We start from the raw sequence: 19,845 nt of genomic DNA on the forward strand, positions 1-19,845 counted from the left end.
AGTAGAGAACCGTTCTGTACAAAGGCTGTGCTTCGCTTTACTGCTCTAGTGAGTAGTGATTCATTCCTACTTTGTGGTATCCTGGCCTGGCTTGCAGTCAATTCTCTCCTGCAGGTCTGCTGCTCACAGAGAATTTAAGTGCCACTGGAAATACTCCAGAAAGCTCATAGCTAATAACGCGAAAGGACTAGTGGAAATAAATTTGATAAAGATTTTCTCTGTGCGTGCTTTTGTAGTTCAGGTAGATTTAGCTGAGTTGTTTGAATGTAATAGTTGAGCTTATTCAATAAAGGCATGGTGTTTAGTATCATTGATGGGGTGGGGAAATGGTGCTGTTTGTAAATGTTACACCTTCCAGCTATGAGTTATTTTAAAAGCACTTGCACTGCAAAATGTGACCCAAAGACAGTAGAATTTGTAAATTTTGTATTGGCTCTGCCACAACCTGGAAAGTGTCAGACATTGACATGCTTTTAATTCTGGGATTTATAGCTGAGATTTAATTTTAGTTTGAAGGCCAAAACAACCATGCTGCTGCTAGAGGGTAAAATCTTCAAAATTTGAACGTTTAGCCACCCTTAAGAATTGTTTGCTTGCTGAAATCAGATCATTAAAATGTTCTCTTTTTTTAAGCGATTTTGTTTGCTGGTATGCTTTTAATATTTTGTTCTGTTTTTTGAAAACGCAAGAACATTTCCGAGTGCATATATAAAAATGTGAAGGGGTTACAACAAACCAAGCAACCAAATGTAGACATAAGGTGGAATAATAAACATAGTACTGGTACGTTAAACTGTAACAACGAGAGTTTGAATCCTTTGTTCAAGATCATTCTGTTGGGGTAGTTGTTTAACTTGACTAAGATGTTCTGTATCAGTGTTTCATGTTAAACTAACAACAAATACACACATTTTCAAACATGTGAAATTCAGACTCCCGTTGCTTTACGGTTACAGTTACTCGAACAGGATGCTTGTCAATGTATTTCAGTTGTGCCAATTTTTAATAAAGTTAAAAATTGAATGGAAGAAATCATCTGGTGAGAAAAATGGCTCAAATTTTAAAAAGTCACTAATTACTTATTTTAAAAAGTCAGTTCTATCTATTTACGCTTATGTAGGCCCTACATTTTACTATTTTGTTTTTTTTATATATTTCAACAGAAAGTACTATCCACAGTAACATATTTTTTAACTATTATATGCAATCTTGAAAGTATAGACTTAAAAATAACCGCTTCACAAGGACAGGGCAGAGTGCTTTTATATACAACCCCAGTGTTATCCACTTATTTCTACATCTGTGTGCTTGCGCTATCTGGTTTCAACCGGTTTCTTGTTATTTAGGGGCTTAAATTCTTCATATTTTTCTCAAATTCCAGTTAGCTCTATAGATGTTTTCCTAACAGTGTGTGATATGCCATTTGCTCCCCACATCCTCTCCAACTGGCTGGTCAATATTTAGTCTGTAAATATGAGAGTTTTTAGGTTTGTGGCCATTTAAGCACATTTTCCTCGTCCTCTATTACAATATCTTGATTTATTTAATTAAACGTCCCATTAGGCTCTTGCTTTTACATCCAGGTCCAGTTTAATACAATAGATTGTACTGTTGTTTTTCTGTAAATGAGCATAGATTTTAGTATATTGATTGGTTTACCTGCCTGCTGTCCTGTTTACTTGCTGCAGTGTTGAACAAGTTAAACTAAGGAAGTAACTGTTCCACCTTAAGGGAATTTACTTAACTTTATTTGTACATGGGGTTGGCTATTTGAGATGCATCAACAGCTGCTTTTGTGTTTTAAAGGGAAGCATTATTTTCCGATAAACACATTCAGGCAAATGCCTGCCTGCCTGCCTTCCTTCCTTCCTTCCTCTCTCCTTATCGCACTCTCCCCCCATATGCTCTCTTACCAGGCTGTCCTTCAAAAATTCATGAATTAGGTGAAATGGTTTGCATGTACAGTAAAGAAGTGGCTCTAGGTGGTGAAAACTGGCAGCCGAATGATTCATGTTCCCATTACAGTCAACCCCTTCCTTTAAAAACAAACAAATAATATAAAAAAGAAAGAAACCTCTGCTTCAGACACCCCCCAGCCCCAACCTTTGAAAACGACAATAGAATAAGAATGATTTGCTGGCTATTCCTGCAACATTAAGCCACGCCTTCACTTTGTGTTTTATGCTAATTGTCAGCTCTGCTGAAGATTGACACTGATGAAAAGGGAAGTTGGGTGTTATATACCTCAAGTAATGATTTCCTTTTTAGTTTTGCTGTCGGAAGCTGAGAGGTTCTAAACCCATGTCAGGAAGCAGTAATGACCTTGTAGGTGTGTGCCCTGTTTAGTGGAGGCTGATTTGGCCTCTGTCTGTACAGTAGCTACACTTCACGCCCAGAGCCTGTATGTGTTCCCTTGCTGCTGTTTACACACTATATCAAAACGCAGCTCTGTCAAGCCCTTATCACTGGCTAGCACCGATGAATGGGGAAGTGGTGTTTGCTGTCACACCATTAGCATTTGTGCAGCTTACATTGATTAAAACGGCTGGGCATACATAATACCAGACGACAAAGATATCCCCTCCATGTGTCACAATTACTTGGTGAGAAGCACTTCTCTAATTGTGATGAAACTTCTTTAACACGTTATTTTAGCACAGGTTTTTGATTCATTTGTGGGGATATGGAGGGTTCTCAGTCTGGGTGTTCCTGGTGAATTGGTCATGTTCCAGAGAACTCGCATTTTGTATATACGGGCGAGGTGGGCATCTATGTCACTGACATACTTGTTGACATGGTAACAGTTGACAGATGAGCTTGCTTTCTATTGTATCAGTGCAGGTTAGCCATTTATAGAAAACATACCTGGTCCCTCAGAATACAGTACACTACTTAAACCTGCCTTCCAGAATGCTAGAGCATCCCTAGAAAAGCACACTGAACTACCTCAGTAACCATAACCATGCATATATAAAGCCTAGATTTGGGGCCCATAGGCATTTACTGGGTGGGTCTAAATAGATGTGCAATATTAAATAAATGATCGACTATTTTATACCTTGGCCTATGTTGTTAAGGTGTGCTGGGCAGTAGGAGTATTTCTGTGTAACCAGTCAGGGTTTTGAGGTTAGCAGGTTCTTGGGTTAATCCTTTTTTATTATTTATCCTTTGGTGTTTCCTAAACAAATTTCTGTTTCAGGAAGGGTCGGACTCTCTTCAGTAACTCAATAGAGTCTTCCTGCTGGTCCACTAATCTCTCCCTGCTGCTCCTCTTTCAGCCTGGCTGTAGGGACAACCCTGGAAAGGAATACAGATTCCAGTGGCATCTCAATGAAGCAGCTTCATTCGTGCAATGCAGAACAGTAACTCCCGCTTGCTGCCCTTTTGACTTGCTTGGAAGGCACAGTCTGAAAATTGAATTATTAGTAAACGAGAAACCTTTTCCAAATGATGCTTCAGGAAGTGGTTTGCTGCACACTGTGTCCTCCAAGAATATCGTAATTACATGTTTTGTCATGCCACCTGAGGTGAACAATTTTATCATTTTTAATTAGTAGCATTTTGCTATGGATTGTCTTGTTCTGACTTGCCATTTTGAAGTCTATCCTCTTAGCCTTGTTTGTAGTTTTTATAGTGTTATGGACATCAAATAACTTGGTGCTGCAGGCATGGAGCATTTTGGCATTACAGCTGGATACATTGAAAAATACATCCAAACGGTTCAGTTGGGTTTTAAATAGTATGACTCCTTATTTGCTGGGTTTCATAAATGCCTTCTGTTTATGAAGGTACATATTGGCACCGAAACAGTTTCAAAGCATAGAACAGTGCTTCTCCTACAGAAAGTTCCCTTGGAGCTATAGAGTATTGAACTCTGCAGCTTAGTTTAAATCCGCCAGATTTGGGCAAGCCATAAAATGCTGTTCATAACAGTATTAATAACAGATGCAGCAGCCATTCCTGCTTGATATTTGACCTTTACAAGGTACCCTTTCTGTCCCAGATACTAACCCTTAAATACAATAGAAAGACATGACCATTGAGTAGATGATTTTACAGTTCTTGAAAGTTTAACTTAGAGGCCTGTCTGTGTTGGCCACTGGTTAATTCTAGGTAGTTCCAGCTAGTCGTGCTTGAAATGTGTTGACACCTCCCTGATCAGCAGCTTGGTACCTGCTGGTACTGGCAGTGTCAGAATTATTCTGTTCTGGAAGGAAATGTGTTAACTTGGTAGCAAACGTCAAAGAACATTTTAATTTTTGCCTACTCTTGATGGCTCAAAAGTTCAAACACTGCAGCTTCAGTAACTGTGTATGAGCACGTCATTAAAGAGATGCTTGTTTAAGTATAACGAATCATGTGGAATTAAAGTGTCAACCCCAAGGGTGAAAGACCAGTAGACATTGCAACCAAACAAGTTTAATCTTGAAGTGATTAGTGCTGAAGCTTTCTTGTCTGTTAGTGTTGTCTGTTTTACATGGGGGAATTAGAAGTATAGTTAGGTCAATAAAGGCTGTTCTGTGTTTTTTAAGTAAGAGAACATGAATTATGAAAGTGCACGCAGTAAAACTTATTTTTTCAGTGTGATGCAGTGAAGAGGTTTATTCAAATGAAACTGAGGTTGCAGACCTGTAGTGCTGAAACAAAACCAAGCTATGGTGGTGCTAAACTGGTGTTGTCTTTCCAGGTCTGGAATGGAATGATGTGGTAAAAGCTTTGCTGTACTATTTCTGAATTATTCATGGATTTATATTTCCTTTGCAGCACACAGGCTCCCGGGGAAAGACAGACAGTCGCGTTGCTTTTCTTGAGGTAATTGACAGTGGTCTTGAGGGACGGTGGGAGCCGTCTGTGAAACCAAAGTCGTCAACGGCTGACCAAGTCGGTCTCCCAATAAGAAAGACTTGTCGTTTTCATCAGGTGCTGCATGTAGGTTTGACTTGCACTCCCAATCAAGCCTTAATACGTTTCAAATGCTCTTCTTTGAAATGCCTGCTTTAGAATAGAATATACAACATGGCCAACCTTTCTGCACTTTCATTTTCAATGCAAAACATCTGCGTTGGCAATAGTACTGACTTGTATAGTCCTTTCTTTATTCGTTTTGTTCATTCAAACTATTATTGTACATCTACGTTAGACTAGAGTACAGGAACTGCTTGAAACTTGTGCTTTAACCTACCATGTACAAGCTCTGGAAAGTATACTGTTGACGTTTTAACTTTTTATATTTAAAATGTCACATGTTGCAATCATTCTCAGATACAGTATTACAGTACAGTGCTCTACAATACACACATGTACTATAAATCATGTTTTTTTTCTTTTGCTGTTTACACATTTAAACTTTTGCAGCTCAACTTGTAATAGCCCTTGGATGATAGCCTGACTGCATAGCTGGATGTTTTCCTGATTCAGTCAATGGAGTAAACCTGACCTCCCTGTGCCTCGCACTCCGGCACAGATGTTGGGCAGAATCCAGCAAAAAAAATATTTTGAGCTATCTTGGGAAATGGGGATGGGATTTTTTTAAATAATGGTGGTCTAAGTTAGGCACATGTCTGCAGCTATGCCAAATATTTAACAGTAAATGACTTTTGTTTGTGCGCAGAATTTAAAAGGAAATCTAAATCTAGAGCCATAATAAACTTGCATGGCAGTTTTGCAGTTAAATACATCTCACAATGCTTCATGCTGTATAATATTTTCATGCTTTGTTGTTTGTGATGCGGTAACAGAACTGTATAAAGAGGAAGCAACGGAGCACAGCTTACATTGAAAATAAAAAGAAAACACTTAGTGTTATTGTAGAGCATTTTACAGTGAAATACCTTGGGATCATTTATGTTAAAAGTTGTATTATTAATATGATGAATTGGCTACTGCAGTACTTCAATGTGTGTAATATCACACCAGTTTCATATCCGTATTACAAGCTTTGCAGATGAACACTTGTTTTCTTTGTGAAATTTTGCATCATGGGACTGCTCTGCAGGATGTGCTGTTTCTTGTGTGCTGTGAGTAGGAGCCTGCCTCTCCCCAGCATGATGCCGTTGCTCTGACAGAGCAGACAAAGCACAGTCAGGCGGTATTCGGGAAGAGGAACAATCCTTTTGTCTGATTTAATAGAAGCGCTTCAAATCTGAATTTCCACAACCAGGTGGACGTTCACTATTTATTTGTTTTATTTTTTTACATAAATAAAGGAGATGTTTATTTACTTGTTTGAAATAAAACAGATGCATGTATTTTATATATCGAAATAAAACAAAATACACGTAAATTCCAAAACAGTTCAATCATCATGCATCTGATGCTTAGTAATTTGCGTTAATTATATATAACTAGGTATTTAATTGAACATAATCCTGTTACCTAACAATTCAGCATAATCCTGGTAGCATTATTAGAATGCACCCTACTTCTGCTGGTTTATATCAGTCATTATTTCCACTGGAACACCTGCCACAGCAAGACTGAAAGCTTGTAGACGATGCACAGATGTACAGTTACACCACACAGAATAATATACTGTATTCAGTAGTTGCTTTAACATGGTTTAAAAACAATGTGCCCTTTAGAATGCATCCCTTGTAAAAGAAACCAACGAGGAATCAGACAATCCTCCAGCTATATCTGTATCGTGTAAAACCTTGTTTTATTGAAATGAATCTAATTAATACAAGTCTTCATTATAGCAAATGAGAATGGCAAGCCTCTGGGAATGAGGGTGGATTAGCACGTGTGTTTTCAATGCTGTAATGTGACTTTTACCACATTGCATTTTCCCAAACCAAACAATTGAAGTGCATTATGTGCCTACACTGGCAATCCTGTGGCACTTCTAAGCTCTGAAGGGGGCTATTGCATGCTTTGTTGTTTGTTGCTATTTTTATAGAGATAAATACACTCTGATTAAAAAAAACTCTGACCATAGTATACTGTGTGTGTGTCTGGTGTAGGGTGGGGAGGGGTTCTGTAGCGACAAGAGATTTCAAAATGTAACTTCCACGCTGTGCATGTTGATTGTGCATACTATAGCGGTTTAAAGCATGCACACTCTGAATTCTGTCCTGTTGTTTTAGACACACATAATACAAATAAAACCTTAAGCCCTTAACTAATTGAATATCCTGAAGTCATACATTTTATTCATGGGAGTACCCATGCATGGTTTTTAGTGAAGTTCCCTTGACCCATACGCAGGTCTGCATTGTTGAAAGTATACAGTAATGGATACTGACACAGGTTTTATTTTTTTTTAATGTTTTCCTCTATGGCTCGACCAAAGGAAACGGTTGCTATAAACCCATGCAAAGCGTGTTCCGTGTGCGCAAAACATGTTAGATCACGGCTCCTTTGTGTATCCAGAGGGGGCTGCTAGACATGCTGTCATCAAATTGTTCCATAGCGAGAACAATGGGATGGGGTCAGGGCTGATGTTACAGGCAGCCATCCAGAAAACCTTGTGTGGGCAACAGACCAAAAAAAGGCTGTGCAGTCAGGCAAATCGCTAGCCACGCTCCTGCTCATTCAAAATGGCTTTCTTCATTTTCTTTTTTTTATATATATATACACAAGATAGGGGGTATTGTATGTTATATTAATATACTTATTTTTATGGTGCATTATCACAACCAGACTTGTGTACCTCATTTTAAAGAGGTGAGCTGTTTGTTCAGATAAATTAATTTTTCAATGTATTGTATGTACTGCAGTAGGCTCTATACCCACACCTGGTGTCTACATAGTGTAGACAGCACACACAATACACAGGATAGTATGAGCTTGAATTTAAATTAGTAACATTCTAAAAGTTTATTTCAAGCCACAGATGTAAACCCTTGAAATATATGATTGTGTTTTCTGAGGGTGCCTGGCCCTTCAGACAGTGCAACACTTTCTTAATCCTGGGGAATAATACACTGGATCCCTGCTTGGACAACTCGCTGAACTCCTATCTTTCAGCCCCTGCAGATCCAACCATTACCACGCGCTAATCGCCAGTCACCCCTATACATCCTGCCCTGCCTGATCCTGCTAAGATTGGATCCCTAGCTAGGGGGCAGTCACCAAACCAACCCATGTGTTATTCTAAGTGACTTTCCAAAGACACCCAATCAGATAATCTAAATATAAGGGACAGGGGATCCCATCCATTCAGAGCTAGTATGAGCACAGGTGCTTGGCAAGCCAACTAGCCTCCCTGGCAGCTCCACTGCGCAGATAGCCCCGTACCCAGCTTAAACTTCCACAAACCCCTCAGCTGGGAACTTCGTCTGTTGCCCAGTAGAATATGCATAATTATTAAGATTATTAATAGAACATAAATTCCTAACTTACTCAGTTATTTTTTAAACTGAGATGAAGAACTTAAAAGGATTCAATGCTCTGATCCTCTACTTGTTTAAGAAAGAACAGCAAATGTATTGACCTTCCTTGAGGGACGTGTTTCTCTCTCTCTCTCTCTCTCTCTCGACACTTGATCCCTCTCACTGGTGAGGAGGACTGAATTTCATTGGACGACCTTCTCTCTTTGGCCGTAGGACCAGTAGGGGTCACAGAATCACTATAAGGTCACAATGCCCAAACGATTTCCCTCCCCAACCAACGGTAGCACAAAAGGCAATATCAAGATCGGCCACTCGGAACCACCAACAAGGGTTTTACATACAGTACGAAGCACTGCAATTTAATCAAGCTTCTTTTTTAGTTTGTGTTTAGGTTGATAAAAGCCAAGCCTTACAGTAAAATATATTTAATCAGCATTTTCACTGACATGGTTAACATTTAGAAAAGGTAAAGAAGACAGTCGGTTTAAAGTTAATGTATTATTACTTAATGCTAATGTGCTTGCTGTGCTCTTTTGGCTAGGATTGCACTTATGATGGACACTGCATAGCAATAATGTCCTTGGACAAAACACTAGAATATAAAATCAATTTGCACTGTCTCACTTAAAGAGATTTAAAAGTTTTTAAGGCAGCTGTACGCTGCAAGTGAAACTTGTTAGCAGTAATGCATTCAGGAGATTACTACCATGTCTATTTGAACAAACCATTTATCGTGTACAATCTGAAACTGAAGCAGCAGATCGATGGGCGTAGGACTGGCTAATGGCAGGGTACAGAAGCAGCAAGGCTGACACATACAGTATATGATCTCTCTGTCAGTGCCCCCCCTGCATTTTACTGAACAATACGCTGTATTGATTCAAGTATGCTTAAAGGCAACAGACTATCCAGGCTTTAATGCTTATAGGATTTTGATTTTTAAACCTGAGTCAGATAAAAGAGCTTTCTTTAGATCTTTTTGCTTTTGTTGTTTTCCTGTTTGAACAGAAGCACAGTTTTACTAGTGGAAACACTTGAAAGGATTGGTCAGAGATGGAGAATTCTGTTTGTATACTGTGACAGTCCATTACAGCATATACTCTTGCAGCATGATGAACTGTATTTAGTGTGTTTGTTCAAGCTATTATGTAAAGTACAGTGCATGCTGAATAGGTTTAGAATATGCATGTTTTTGTATTGTTATAATTCGACCCACAGTGTTTGCTTCTTTGTTTAAGTAATAAAGATATTAAGTAATGTTCATTGAATCCCTGTGGCAATCTATTGGCATAAGGATTTTTATTCATTAACAGTTAGCAGCCAAGCTTATTTTTGTATTCGTTTTTTGTATTTGGCACACACAGTTCAACAAAGTACTGAAACAGAGGTTTCCATAATTATACTTTTGCAAGTGTTAGAGTTGGTCATTGCATGCCATATTTCATAAGTAGCCTAAACTATTGGGTTATCTTATTACAAACAGACATTTGCTGTTGGTGTGGTCATATATACTTTTTATAGAGTAATCTGTTTTTATTTTGATATTTTTCTAAGTTTTTTTTTTAAGTTTCCTCAACCCTATTCCCACAGCTTTAACTTTCATTATTTAAAGATTTTTTTTTTTAAAGTCTGTTTTGATGGATGTAGTGTTTGATATTAAACTTTGAAAAACTGTGTAATACATATAAAAATGTATTTTATTAACAAAAACATACTTAAAAAAAAAACATTCTTTTAAATAATGACTCCTGGGTAAAGCTTTATAAATATGGCCCCTAATCCTTTTACAAAGGAGGATACGGACAACATGCCCCACATGTCGACCTGTTCCTATCCAGTTTTAAATAACTTTAGCATAACAAGAGGCAGAAGTGTTAAAGGGACTAGGAGCTCTTAAAATAAACAAACCAATGGGCCGGATGAGATCCTCCCAATAGTACTCAAAGAAATGAAAGAAGTTATTTACAAACCGCTAACTAAGATCATGCAACAGTCTCTTGACACAGGGGTTGTACCGACAGACTGGAAAATTGCAAACGTAATACTGATCCACAAAAAAGGAGACAAAACTGAACCAGGTAACTACAGACCAATAAGCCTGACTTCTATTATATGTAAACTTATGGAAACTATAATAAGATCCAAAATGGAAAATTACCTATATGGTAACAATATCCTGGGAGACAGTCAGCATGGTTTTAGGAAAGGGAGATCGTGTCTAACTAACCTGCTTGATGTTTTTGAGGATGCAACATCGACAATGGATAACTGCAAAGACAAAGACAAAGAATTCAGTTTGAGAATTAAAGTTTAATTCTTTCTGTTGAGAATTAAAGTTTAATTCTCAAACTGAACGCAGTAGGGATTCAAGGAAATGCATGCACATGTATTAGGGAGTGGTTAACATGTAGAAAACAGAAAGTACTGATTAGAGGAGAAACCTCAAAATGGAGTGAGGTAACCAGTGGAGTACCACAGGGATCAGTATTAGGTCATCTGCTATTCCTAATCCACATTAATGACTTAGATTCTGGTATAGATAGCAAACTTGTTAAATTTTCAGACAACACAAAAATAGGAGGAGTGGCAAACACCATTGCAGCAGCATTCAGATCTGGGCAGACACATGTCAAATGACATTTAATAGAGAAAAGTGTAAGGTACTGCATGCAGGCAATAAAAATGTGCATTATAAATATCATATGGGAGATACTGAAATTGAAGAAGGAATCTATGAAAAAGATCTAGGAGTTTATGTTGACTCAGAAATGTCTTCATCTAGGCAATGTTGGGAAGCTATTAAAAAAGGCCAACAAGAATTTAAATCAAGGGAAGTAATGTTAAAACTTTACGATGTATTAGTAAGACGTCATCTAGAATACTGTGTTCAGTTCTGGTCACCTCGCTACAAAAAGGGTATTGCTGCTCTAGAAAGAGTGCAAAGAACAGCAACCAGAATTATCCCAGGTTTAAAAGGCATGTCGTATGCAGACAGGCTAAAAGAATTTAAATTTGTTCAGTCTTGAACAAAGAAGACTACGCGGCAATCTGATTCAAGCATTCTAATTTCTTGTTAATTAATATCTATTTTCTATTTAAGCCCTGATCACTTGCACCTTTGCTGTCTTGTGTTTCGTTTTCCTCCTCCTCCCCTCCTCCAACTTTCATACATGCCTTCGCATCGGTCATCTCTGGGGGTAAGTGAGTCTCACTTCCCCGACCTCGGGGCTAGGCATCCGCCTCCCTTACCTTCAGGGGGGGTTCTCACCATGTGAGTCAGAGCGGACCCCGGGCCACACTCTGTCCTGTCGCAGCAATGTCTTCATCTAGACAATGTGGGGAAGCTACAAAAAAGGCCAACAAGATGCTCGGATATATTGTGAGAAGCGTTGAATTTAAATCAAGGGAAGTAATGTTAAAACTTTACAATGCATTAGTAAGACCTTGCCTAGAATATTGTGTTCAGTTCTGGTCACCTCGCTACAAAAAGGATATTGCTGCTCTAGAAAGAGTGCAAAGAAGAGCGACCAGAATTATACTGGGTTTAAAAGGGATGTTATGTGCAGACAGGCTTAAAAAATTGAATCTATTCAGTCTTGAACAAAGAAGACTACGCGGCGATCTGATTCAAGCATTAAAAATTCTAAAAGGTATTGACAATGTTGACCCAAGGGACTTTTTCGACCTGAAAAAAGAAACAAGGACCAGGGGTCACAAATGGAGATAAGATAAAGGGGCATTCAGAACAGAGAATTGTGAAGGTCTGGAGCCAACTCCCCAGTAATGTTGTTGAAGCTGACACCCTGGGATCCTTCAAGAAGCTGCTTGATGAGATTCTGGGATCAATAAGCTACTAACAACCAAGATGGGCCGAATGGCCTTCCCTTGTTTGTAAACTTTCTTATGTACTGTATATAAAATGTGCCATATTCAATACATCACTCCTGTAAGACATAATGTAATCAACTCACAGTAATGAAACCTGTTTTCCAACCTTTTGTCATTTTATTACTCGGTCTACTAAGTAATACTCTGTCTCTACTGAGTAATAAATTAGTTTGCACCTGGAATCAGTGCAGATTGCTAAATTCATTATAATCTTGAATGCAAGGTGGGAAAAGGTCTGCATATATGCCCTTGCTGATTGGCGCAGTAGTCATTTTCAAGGAGAATGAAAAGGAGCAGATCTGCATCGCCTGTGACGGAGGTGTTGGTTTGTTGCTATGGTTACACAGGCCTTCAGAGAACGGGTCTTCCCTTTTGAAATCACGCTCACATTAGTTATTTAACAATGCTAAAATATGTACTGTAGTGCTTTGCTGTTATGGAAAAAGGGTGCCTTTTTATGTGAAACTAGAGAAATGAAACAATTTGAATGCCTTCTAACGAGTTTCAAATTTTTCTATCACTTGCTCGGTTTCTTTCTTGGTAAGAAAACTAAAAAATAAGGCATGCTCATCCTGATCATTTCAGCTGCCAGCAGAGTATACTGTAGATCAGCCATAAAGGCATCACTCACAGACAAGCTGAGCTGGTTTTGTTCAATGAGCTTAACAAGCTTCCAAGGTGGGGTGAGCAAGAGATCTGCAATTCTTTTTTTTTTTTTTTTTTTTAAAAGCGGTCTCTCAAAAGATGCATTGTGTTTTCTAAAGGTTTTGTCATGTATATTTCCTGGTGCTTGTTGTTGAATTTTCCTTTTTAGATCCTTACTCTCATAGTACAGTACAAATAATGAAAAAAAAAACTTGTAATGCTTTGGTTAAAATATTTTTGGTGACGGGCAATGTAGCTGAAACATTCACGGTTTTTTTTCCAGTAATAAGGTCTTCTGTTATGACGGGGTCCAGGAACTCCTGTCATGGCAGGTTAAGGTCAGACCTCCTGTCAAGGGAATCTGGTCTCTGGTCTCAAATCTATCACTGAGAAGCTTCTGAGAAACCTGGGTAATCTTGTTTTCAGCCACCATTTTTATTTAATATAATAGCCTTATATCAATACACAATACACTAAGTTGCTGTACAATACGTACAACAGTATGCAGGTCCTAATATGATACGTATTACAATACTGGCGTGCTACTTTGTGGAATGTGCACGAAGAAAATACATAATACATGGCTTTGTTCAAAAATAAAAGTTAATGGGTAGGAATAACCTGTTTTATACCACCGACAGGGATGGAAATAAGACTCCTATTGCATAGCAGTTTCACCCATTCCTACAAGCTCAATTAGCCATAGTGTATAGGTAACAAGCTCAGGTGTGCATTATTAAACTCCTAGTAAAACCATGAGTGTTCCCTGCAACTGTAAAGATGATCAACATCAAGGTACACAATACACTTTTTTGTAAAGGCAGTATCTTGATTCATACACAATGATGCCACAGCAGTGCTAGCCCTACCTTATTCTACCATGGTATTTTTCATGGATTACTGCCATGTTTCACTGCTCTACAGCACGTAGTTTTCCCAGCATTTCTGTGAACTGGTCAAGACACACTGTGTCATTGTGACAGGCAAATACATTTCTTGTCAAAATGATTGAGCACCCATCTGTATATTCTAAGGTATAACAGGCTGCGTATCTCACGCATTACAAAGAAAATCCAATAGCGTGGGTGTTCTCTATTACTGGAGGCACGTAGCTTTTGCTTTAATGATGTACTCATTCACTTTCTTCCAGGCGCTAGATGTTGACAGAGGTGTCCTGTACAAAATGAAGAAGTCCGTCAAAGCAATTTACACGTCTGGCATGGGTAAGTGGCAGGGACTTTCTAGCATTTCTGTGCTTGCACCCTTTGATCCTGCAGCGTGGGTACAGGATAACCGAGAACGTACAAGAATTACATAGGATAGACTCATTCAAATAATGGCATTATTAATGGATTGGATTTCAAACAGTTAGCAGTTTGCAGCATGTATTAAACAGGATAGGAAGCAATAAAGGAGGGAGAGGATTGAATTGCTAAACAACTTGGCAGGTTGTGGTCCTTTCTTAACTGTCACATTTTTTAAATAGCTAACTGTATGCCTGTTAGAACAGGCGTGCTCTTCAGTGTGCTAAAGCTGTGACAATGATTAGTATTGATACTCCTGCCTAGTAGTTCTGCTTTAGGATGAATTGCACAATAGAATAGAAAGAATGTGGAGTGCCAAAGACAAGTCAAGGGAATATTCTGGTATTCACCTTACTCTTACAAGTCTATAAACAGTATAGCACAGGGACACCCAAACTTAATTCCATGGGCCAGGCACTTCCTAAAAGCTTACTTCATTTGGTCTGGGAAGACTTAACTCATACCTGCAGAACCTCTAATCCAAATTATTGAGTGAATCAGAATCTGGTAAATGATGGCCGAATGATCCTACATATCAATGGTGTTTATATGACCTAAAACAAAAATTGCCACTCAGACCTGTCACTTTGTTAATCAAATTGATGTTAATACTTTTAATATTAAACGCATTATTTCATAGGATATGATTTTTCAATCCGCACAAAAATATCGGTTCTAAAAAATAAAATAAAAACTAGCAGTGAAAAATGATTGTATCAGTGTGTAATTTTGTTGGTTACTCTTGTTTCCACTGCATTTATTTTGGAGGAAATACTTTGGACTGTATCAGACTTAGTTTTCTTCAGAAACGGTAGTTGTCTGACTTGCGTTTTTCAGTTAAAAACAATACTGCCATGAAAGCGTTTCTTTTTTTAGGAACAGTGCTACTTTTGTTCTCTGGGCAGCTGCTTTGTGGCTGTAGTGTCCAGTGACAGCTGGGCATGAAGCGAGCTGCTGGTTTAAAGTTGTGTACTGTCCTGTTCGGGGTGGGAGGTGTCAGAAGGCAGCCTTTGCTAAATGATCCTGCAGTGCTACAGTAAAATGATCCGAAAAGTTCACCAACTTCGTGCTTGTTTCCCCAGATAGCCTCCCTCCTTTTTTTATATTGTAGGGCACAACTGCGACAGCTGTAATGTTTATTCACAGTAATGAATCCAAGTAAGTGATGTTGTTTTTGTGTGTTTATTACATAAGCAAGAATAAAGGCTGCCAATTCACAAAACATCTAAGGGTTTGTAATTACTAGTGTTTTGTGACGTGTGTATTCACATTCATACGCATAGCTCAGGGTTAAGAACTCAGTTTCTTCAACCATTTGGTATACCAAACAAATCTGTTGCCTTCAAATATATATATAATACTGTAGGTCACCTTGATTTATGTTCAAATCCAAATTCTCCCTCAATAAGTCATAACATTAAAACTGAATTGAAAAGTGCTTAATAATGAAGTGTGGAGTTTTATCTCTGAGCAATTTATTTATTTATTGATTGATTTTAAACTGCGCCGCTTCTGTCATAAAATGTAAAAAGTGAATGTAATTCTTTGCTTGAGAGAGTGCTTCCTTAGCAGGAATGATGGTTTGAAGCTAAAGCCCAGTCTCTTCTAATGTAAATTTGGATTGTGTGGAACACATGCAGGCCGTTGATGTGAAAGCATTTAAGGTGGTACCAACATCTCTGATAGTCCTTTAGACAGTAGGATTAATGTCATTTTAATTGAAGTATTTAATTCAAAGATAATACATTTTAGATAAAGTAATAATGATCCCTTATCTTGGCATATTTAGATAAATAGAGAATTAGTGCAAACTGGAACCTGGCATACTTTACATGAATTGAGGTAATGAAAGACAAGCGTGTAATATCAACAAAACAAAAAAAATCCCTCCGCTCATGTTAATGTGAACCACTTCTATCAATGCAGCAGTGTACCACATGTAATTTCAGTCTCTGGTAGAGACATTTGTTAAATGGATCCCTCTGGAGTTAGTTAATGAGGTGCTGCTCTGTGAAGTGATTATAACGAATGAGATTTCTGTTAGGAGATACCCCACCCCAGGCCCAGCCCAGCCTGGTGCAGGGACTAATGCAGTCTGTGCTGTGCACCCAGAGGCAGTTCATATGTTTTCCATTCCATATTCCATTGAAAAGATCACAGCTAGATTTATTGTTCATGACGAAGGTGGTCTGTGCTAGGCTCTGTTGAGGTATTTCTACTGATAGAGCAGTACTTTATAGAGTTACAACACACCAACACTGCTGTATATTTTAATAATCATGTTGAAGGTATTGGATATTCCCAGCAATTAAATACCAAAGAAACAAAAATTCAACAGCAATGTTTAGACTAAAAGTCTTTTCCAGGAAGACATTGAAAAAGGTTTCTAGTCAAAACATTTTGTCATGAATTTGAGTTTATGTTAGTATTTCTTAATTCAGGACTATTGCATGTTTAACAGTTGTGGCTGATACTCCCAGCAAGGAAGGGAATAGAGGAGGCACACATACTTATGTCATGCTTACATGTTCACCCAGCTGATGAAACTTGCCATTGATATTCAGCCAGGGTCCTTTGGGTCTAGGATCTACAGCAGGTCATGGACACAGACAGTGCTTATTCTTGAGCTCTGGACTCTCATTGGTTGGGTTAATAAAGGATGACTCTTCAGAACAGCTTGCTTGAATTTGATTAAACTCTACATGGACGTGCTGTCCAGAAGACACTCAATCAAAGAGGATCAGCTGTGCATATTAACTTAATATAAATTATCTATAATGATACAGTGTGTGTGATACATATATATATTTATTTTTTTTTAAAGGGGAACTGTAATGCAAATTAATATATAACCATTTCAATAGAAAACATGTTAACTAAAGCTTTTTGGTGCATTTTCAGCCTCTCCTTCAGCAGGATAACGTTTAAAAACCATTAAAACAAATTAATATATTGGAGCTGTCTTCCGTCGTGCTTTGTGTGACGTCCTGACGTTGACTCGCTCTATAGTCACACATAGTATTCTGTTGAGTGTATGTCCCGTTCCTATATTATCTAACCATTGTTTTGTTATGGCCGCCCTTTGTTGGTTTAAAGGCTTAGGCACACAAAAATATTTTTTGTTTGTTTTTCCTTTTGTTATTTTTGCACCCGAACGCTTTGCATTCTGACATAATTCATGCTGCCGGTGTTCACTGGTGTGGGTGGCTGTCAACGACATGACGGAACAGCGGCACCAGAAAGGTTCCAATATGATGTGGCCTGCATTTCCAGCTGACCCAGAAAGCTGACAAAAAAATTGAAATAATGGCCAAACGCTTGACTTTTTAACAAAATTGGCGTAGCGAGATGCATTTGTTATGTATACAGAGCATTTAGAGAGCCTTGTTATTTTGAGTACAGTTCCCCTTTAGCAAAGGGTTTTTATTGAAAATGAATTCTGATACTGCCAAGTCAATAGGCTACTGTAAATAAATTATGGCAGTTTTTTTTTTAATATGAAAAATATGAAACCAAAAATCATTACCTCCAACAATTAAATTGGTTTAATCTTTGCTTTGCAGTTTGGTCCTGTAGTTTTGACCTGTGTAGTAGTTTTTATTTGAGTATTTAATTTTATAATAGAATTACAATAAACCATCTTTTATTCACTGCATTGCCTTTTCCATTCATCAAAGGGAATAGTAAAGGAATGGAATTGATTATTGTGATGTAGGCATAGTGACTGAGTTAGAAATTACAAGTTCAGTCAAATCCCTGGAGTCAAATAAAAAAGCCATGTCGATGAGGAAGTACAGGCTGATTGATTTAGTAGCAATGAACTGAGCTCTATAACGTGGCAGCTCATCTTGATCCATGTGTCCCTCAGAAGTATTTCTGCAGGGAGTGTCTCTTTATTTTTTTTTTTTAATTGTTCTCTTTGTCAGCGTTCGCACTCGGCAGCAGTACATTATGACTTACCGCAGTATAACTACCAGAGCACACTGTAATTGCTGGATTTAATGAAATACCCTTAAAGTTTATAGTCCAGGGCATTCCATTTGGACAAAATATCCATTTTTCAATCCCCAGACACACTGCACAGTCTTCTTTATGATCTCCATGAATCTGATGGTTCCATGATTTAATTAGCGTAGTACCGGTAGTAACCGTACACCCTGTGGTGATGGAGTTATTTAGTCATTTTAAAGGGGAGGGGTTACGAAACCACAGTTTAACATTGTTTTTTTGATCCATCTGGCTTACGTGATAATTTTGATGTGATCTACAGAGATTCATAGAGCGCAATTGACTTCTGTGTTTTCTGTTGCGTTGGTCTCCCTTTGCAAAGGGCGAGGCATTTTTGTGAAGGCAGCTTTGTACAGTATATTTTATTATTATTATTATTATTATTATTAATATTATTATTATTTACTTTTTTATATTGAAGACCTCTGAAATAAATGAATTGTAGTCTTTGATTTTATTTTCTGTCTCCCATTCGGTTTGAAGAAAATGAAAATGGCATTCTTTTGAAACGGTGTATATAAACAGGGTGTCCGTTACAGCAGTGAGAAGGAGGAGGAGTTCATCCCAGAGCAGAGCAGCACATTGTCCCAGCTTCCTTTGGAACAGTGAAGACCCTTGCCAGCCTGTATTATTATAGGAGCAATGCCGCTGCAGTTTAAGAATCAAGAATTCCAAGAAACTCTTAAAGGGATGATGTTCTGATCTGATGCTATATTGGAAGCAAATGGAAATTGCATTGAAAAGCCTAAGAACTGAGCCCCCTTGTGCAACACGGAGGTTCTGACATTGTCAGTGTGCCACTTTTCTCCCACAATGCACTGAATGCATTATCATTATTTATGAGTGCTGCAATACACCACAGAGAGTCATGCCAGGGTCTGCCATCTCTTATACATCTGCAGATTTTTAATATGTGTATTTTGCATATTAAGAGTCAATGTACCATATTGCTGTTTCTGCAGCTCTCCCCCCTTATTCCATTGAATTGCCTCAGTACTAAGTTTTTCTCCTTGGTTGTTTTGCAGCACATGTAGAGAATGAAGAGCAATACACCCAGGCGCTGGAGAAGTTTGGAGATAACTGTGTCTTCAGAGATGACCCAGATTTAGGATCAGCATTCCTCAAGTTCTCTGTGTTTACAAAGGAGTTGACTGCACTTTTCAAAAACTTGGTAAGGGTCCACAATGACAAGTTCACTGTCCTAGATTTTAGTTTTTAATTGCAAAACATTCAGGATGATTTATTGTCACTTTAATATCATAAAATACAGTGGGAATATACTGTAACCGAGCAGTGTAAGGGTGCTGTTAAGATTAATAAAAGACCCTGTATCTTCAGTAATTCAAATGTTGGTATTGCCATTAGAGAAGTGACTTTAACTTGATAGCGAGGGTGGGTATCCATGTACTGTTGGTGGTTCAGTAACACTATACATGTTTTCTTTCAGTTTCAAAACATGAACAACATCATCACTTTCCCACTTGATAGTCTGCTAAAGGGAGATCTGAAAGGAGTTAAAGGGGTAAGTGTTTCTAAAACTGGGCCTTAAAAGCAGAAAGAAAATATCAAGAAAGTAAAAAAAGTAATATTCACAGAGAACATAAATATGAAAAAACAGCTGAGGAATACAACCAAAAAAGGCTCAGAATGGAGAAAAAAATGACATT

At 38.1% G+C, this 19,845-nt stretch overlaps 1 protein-coding gene across 5 annotated transcripts in view; it reads left to right on the top strand.

Moving 5' to 3' along the window:
* LOC117402522 (arf-GAP with SH3 domain, ANK repeat and PH domain-containing protein 2-like) overlaps nt 1-19,845 on the top strand; it is a 74,520-nt gene that overhangs the window by 24,154 nt on the left and 30,521 nt on the right. For all 5 annotated transcript variants that reach the window (XM_059023623.1, XM_059023620.1, XM_059023622.1 and 2 more), the window contains exons 2-4: nt 14,017-14,089; nt 19,204-19,349; nt 19,626-19,700. In XM_059023623.1, the coding sequence (XP_058879606.1) occupies nt 14,050-14,089; nt 19,204-19,349; nt 19,626-19,700 (261 nt within the window). In that variant the 5' untranslated portion in view covers nt 14,017-14,049. The remainder of the gene's footprint in view (nt 1-14,016; nt 14,090-19,203; nt 19,350-19,625; nt 19,701-19,845) is intronic.

This window comes from Acipenser ruthenus, chromosome 5, assembly GCF_902713425.1.
Source record: "Acipenser ruthenus chromosome 5, fAciRut3.2 maternal haplotype, whole genome shotgun sequence".
In the NCBI taxonomy this organism is placed as follows: domain Eukaryota; kingdom Metazoa; phylum Chordata; class Actinopteri; order Acipenseriformes; family Acipenseridae; genus Acipenser; species Acipenser ruthenus.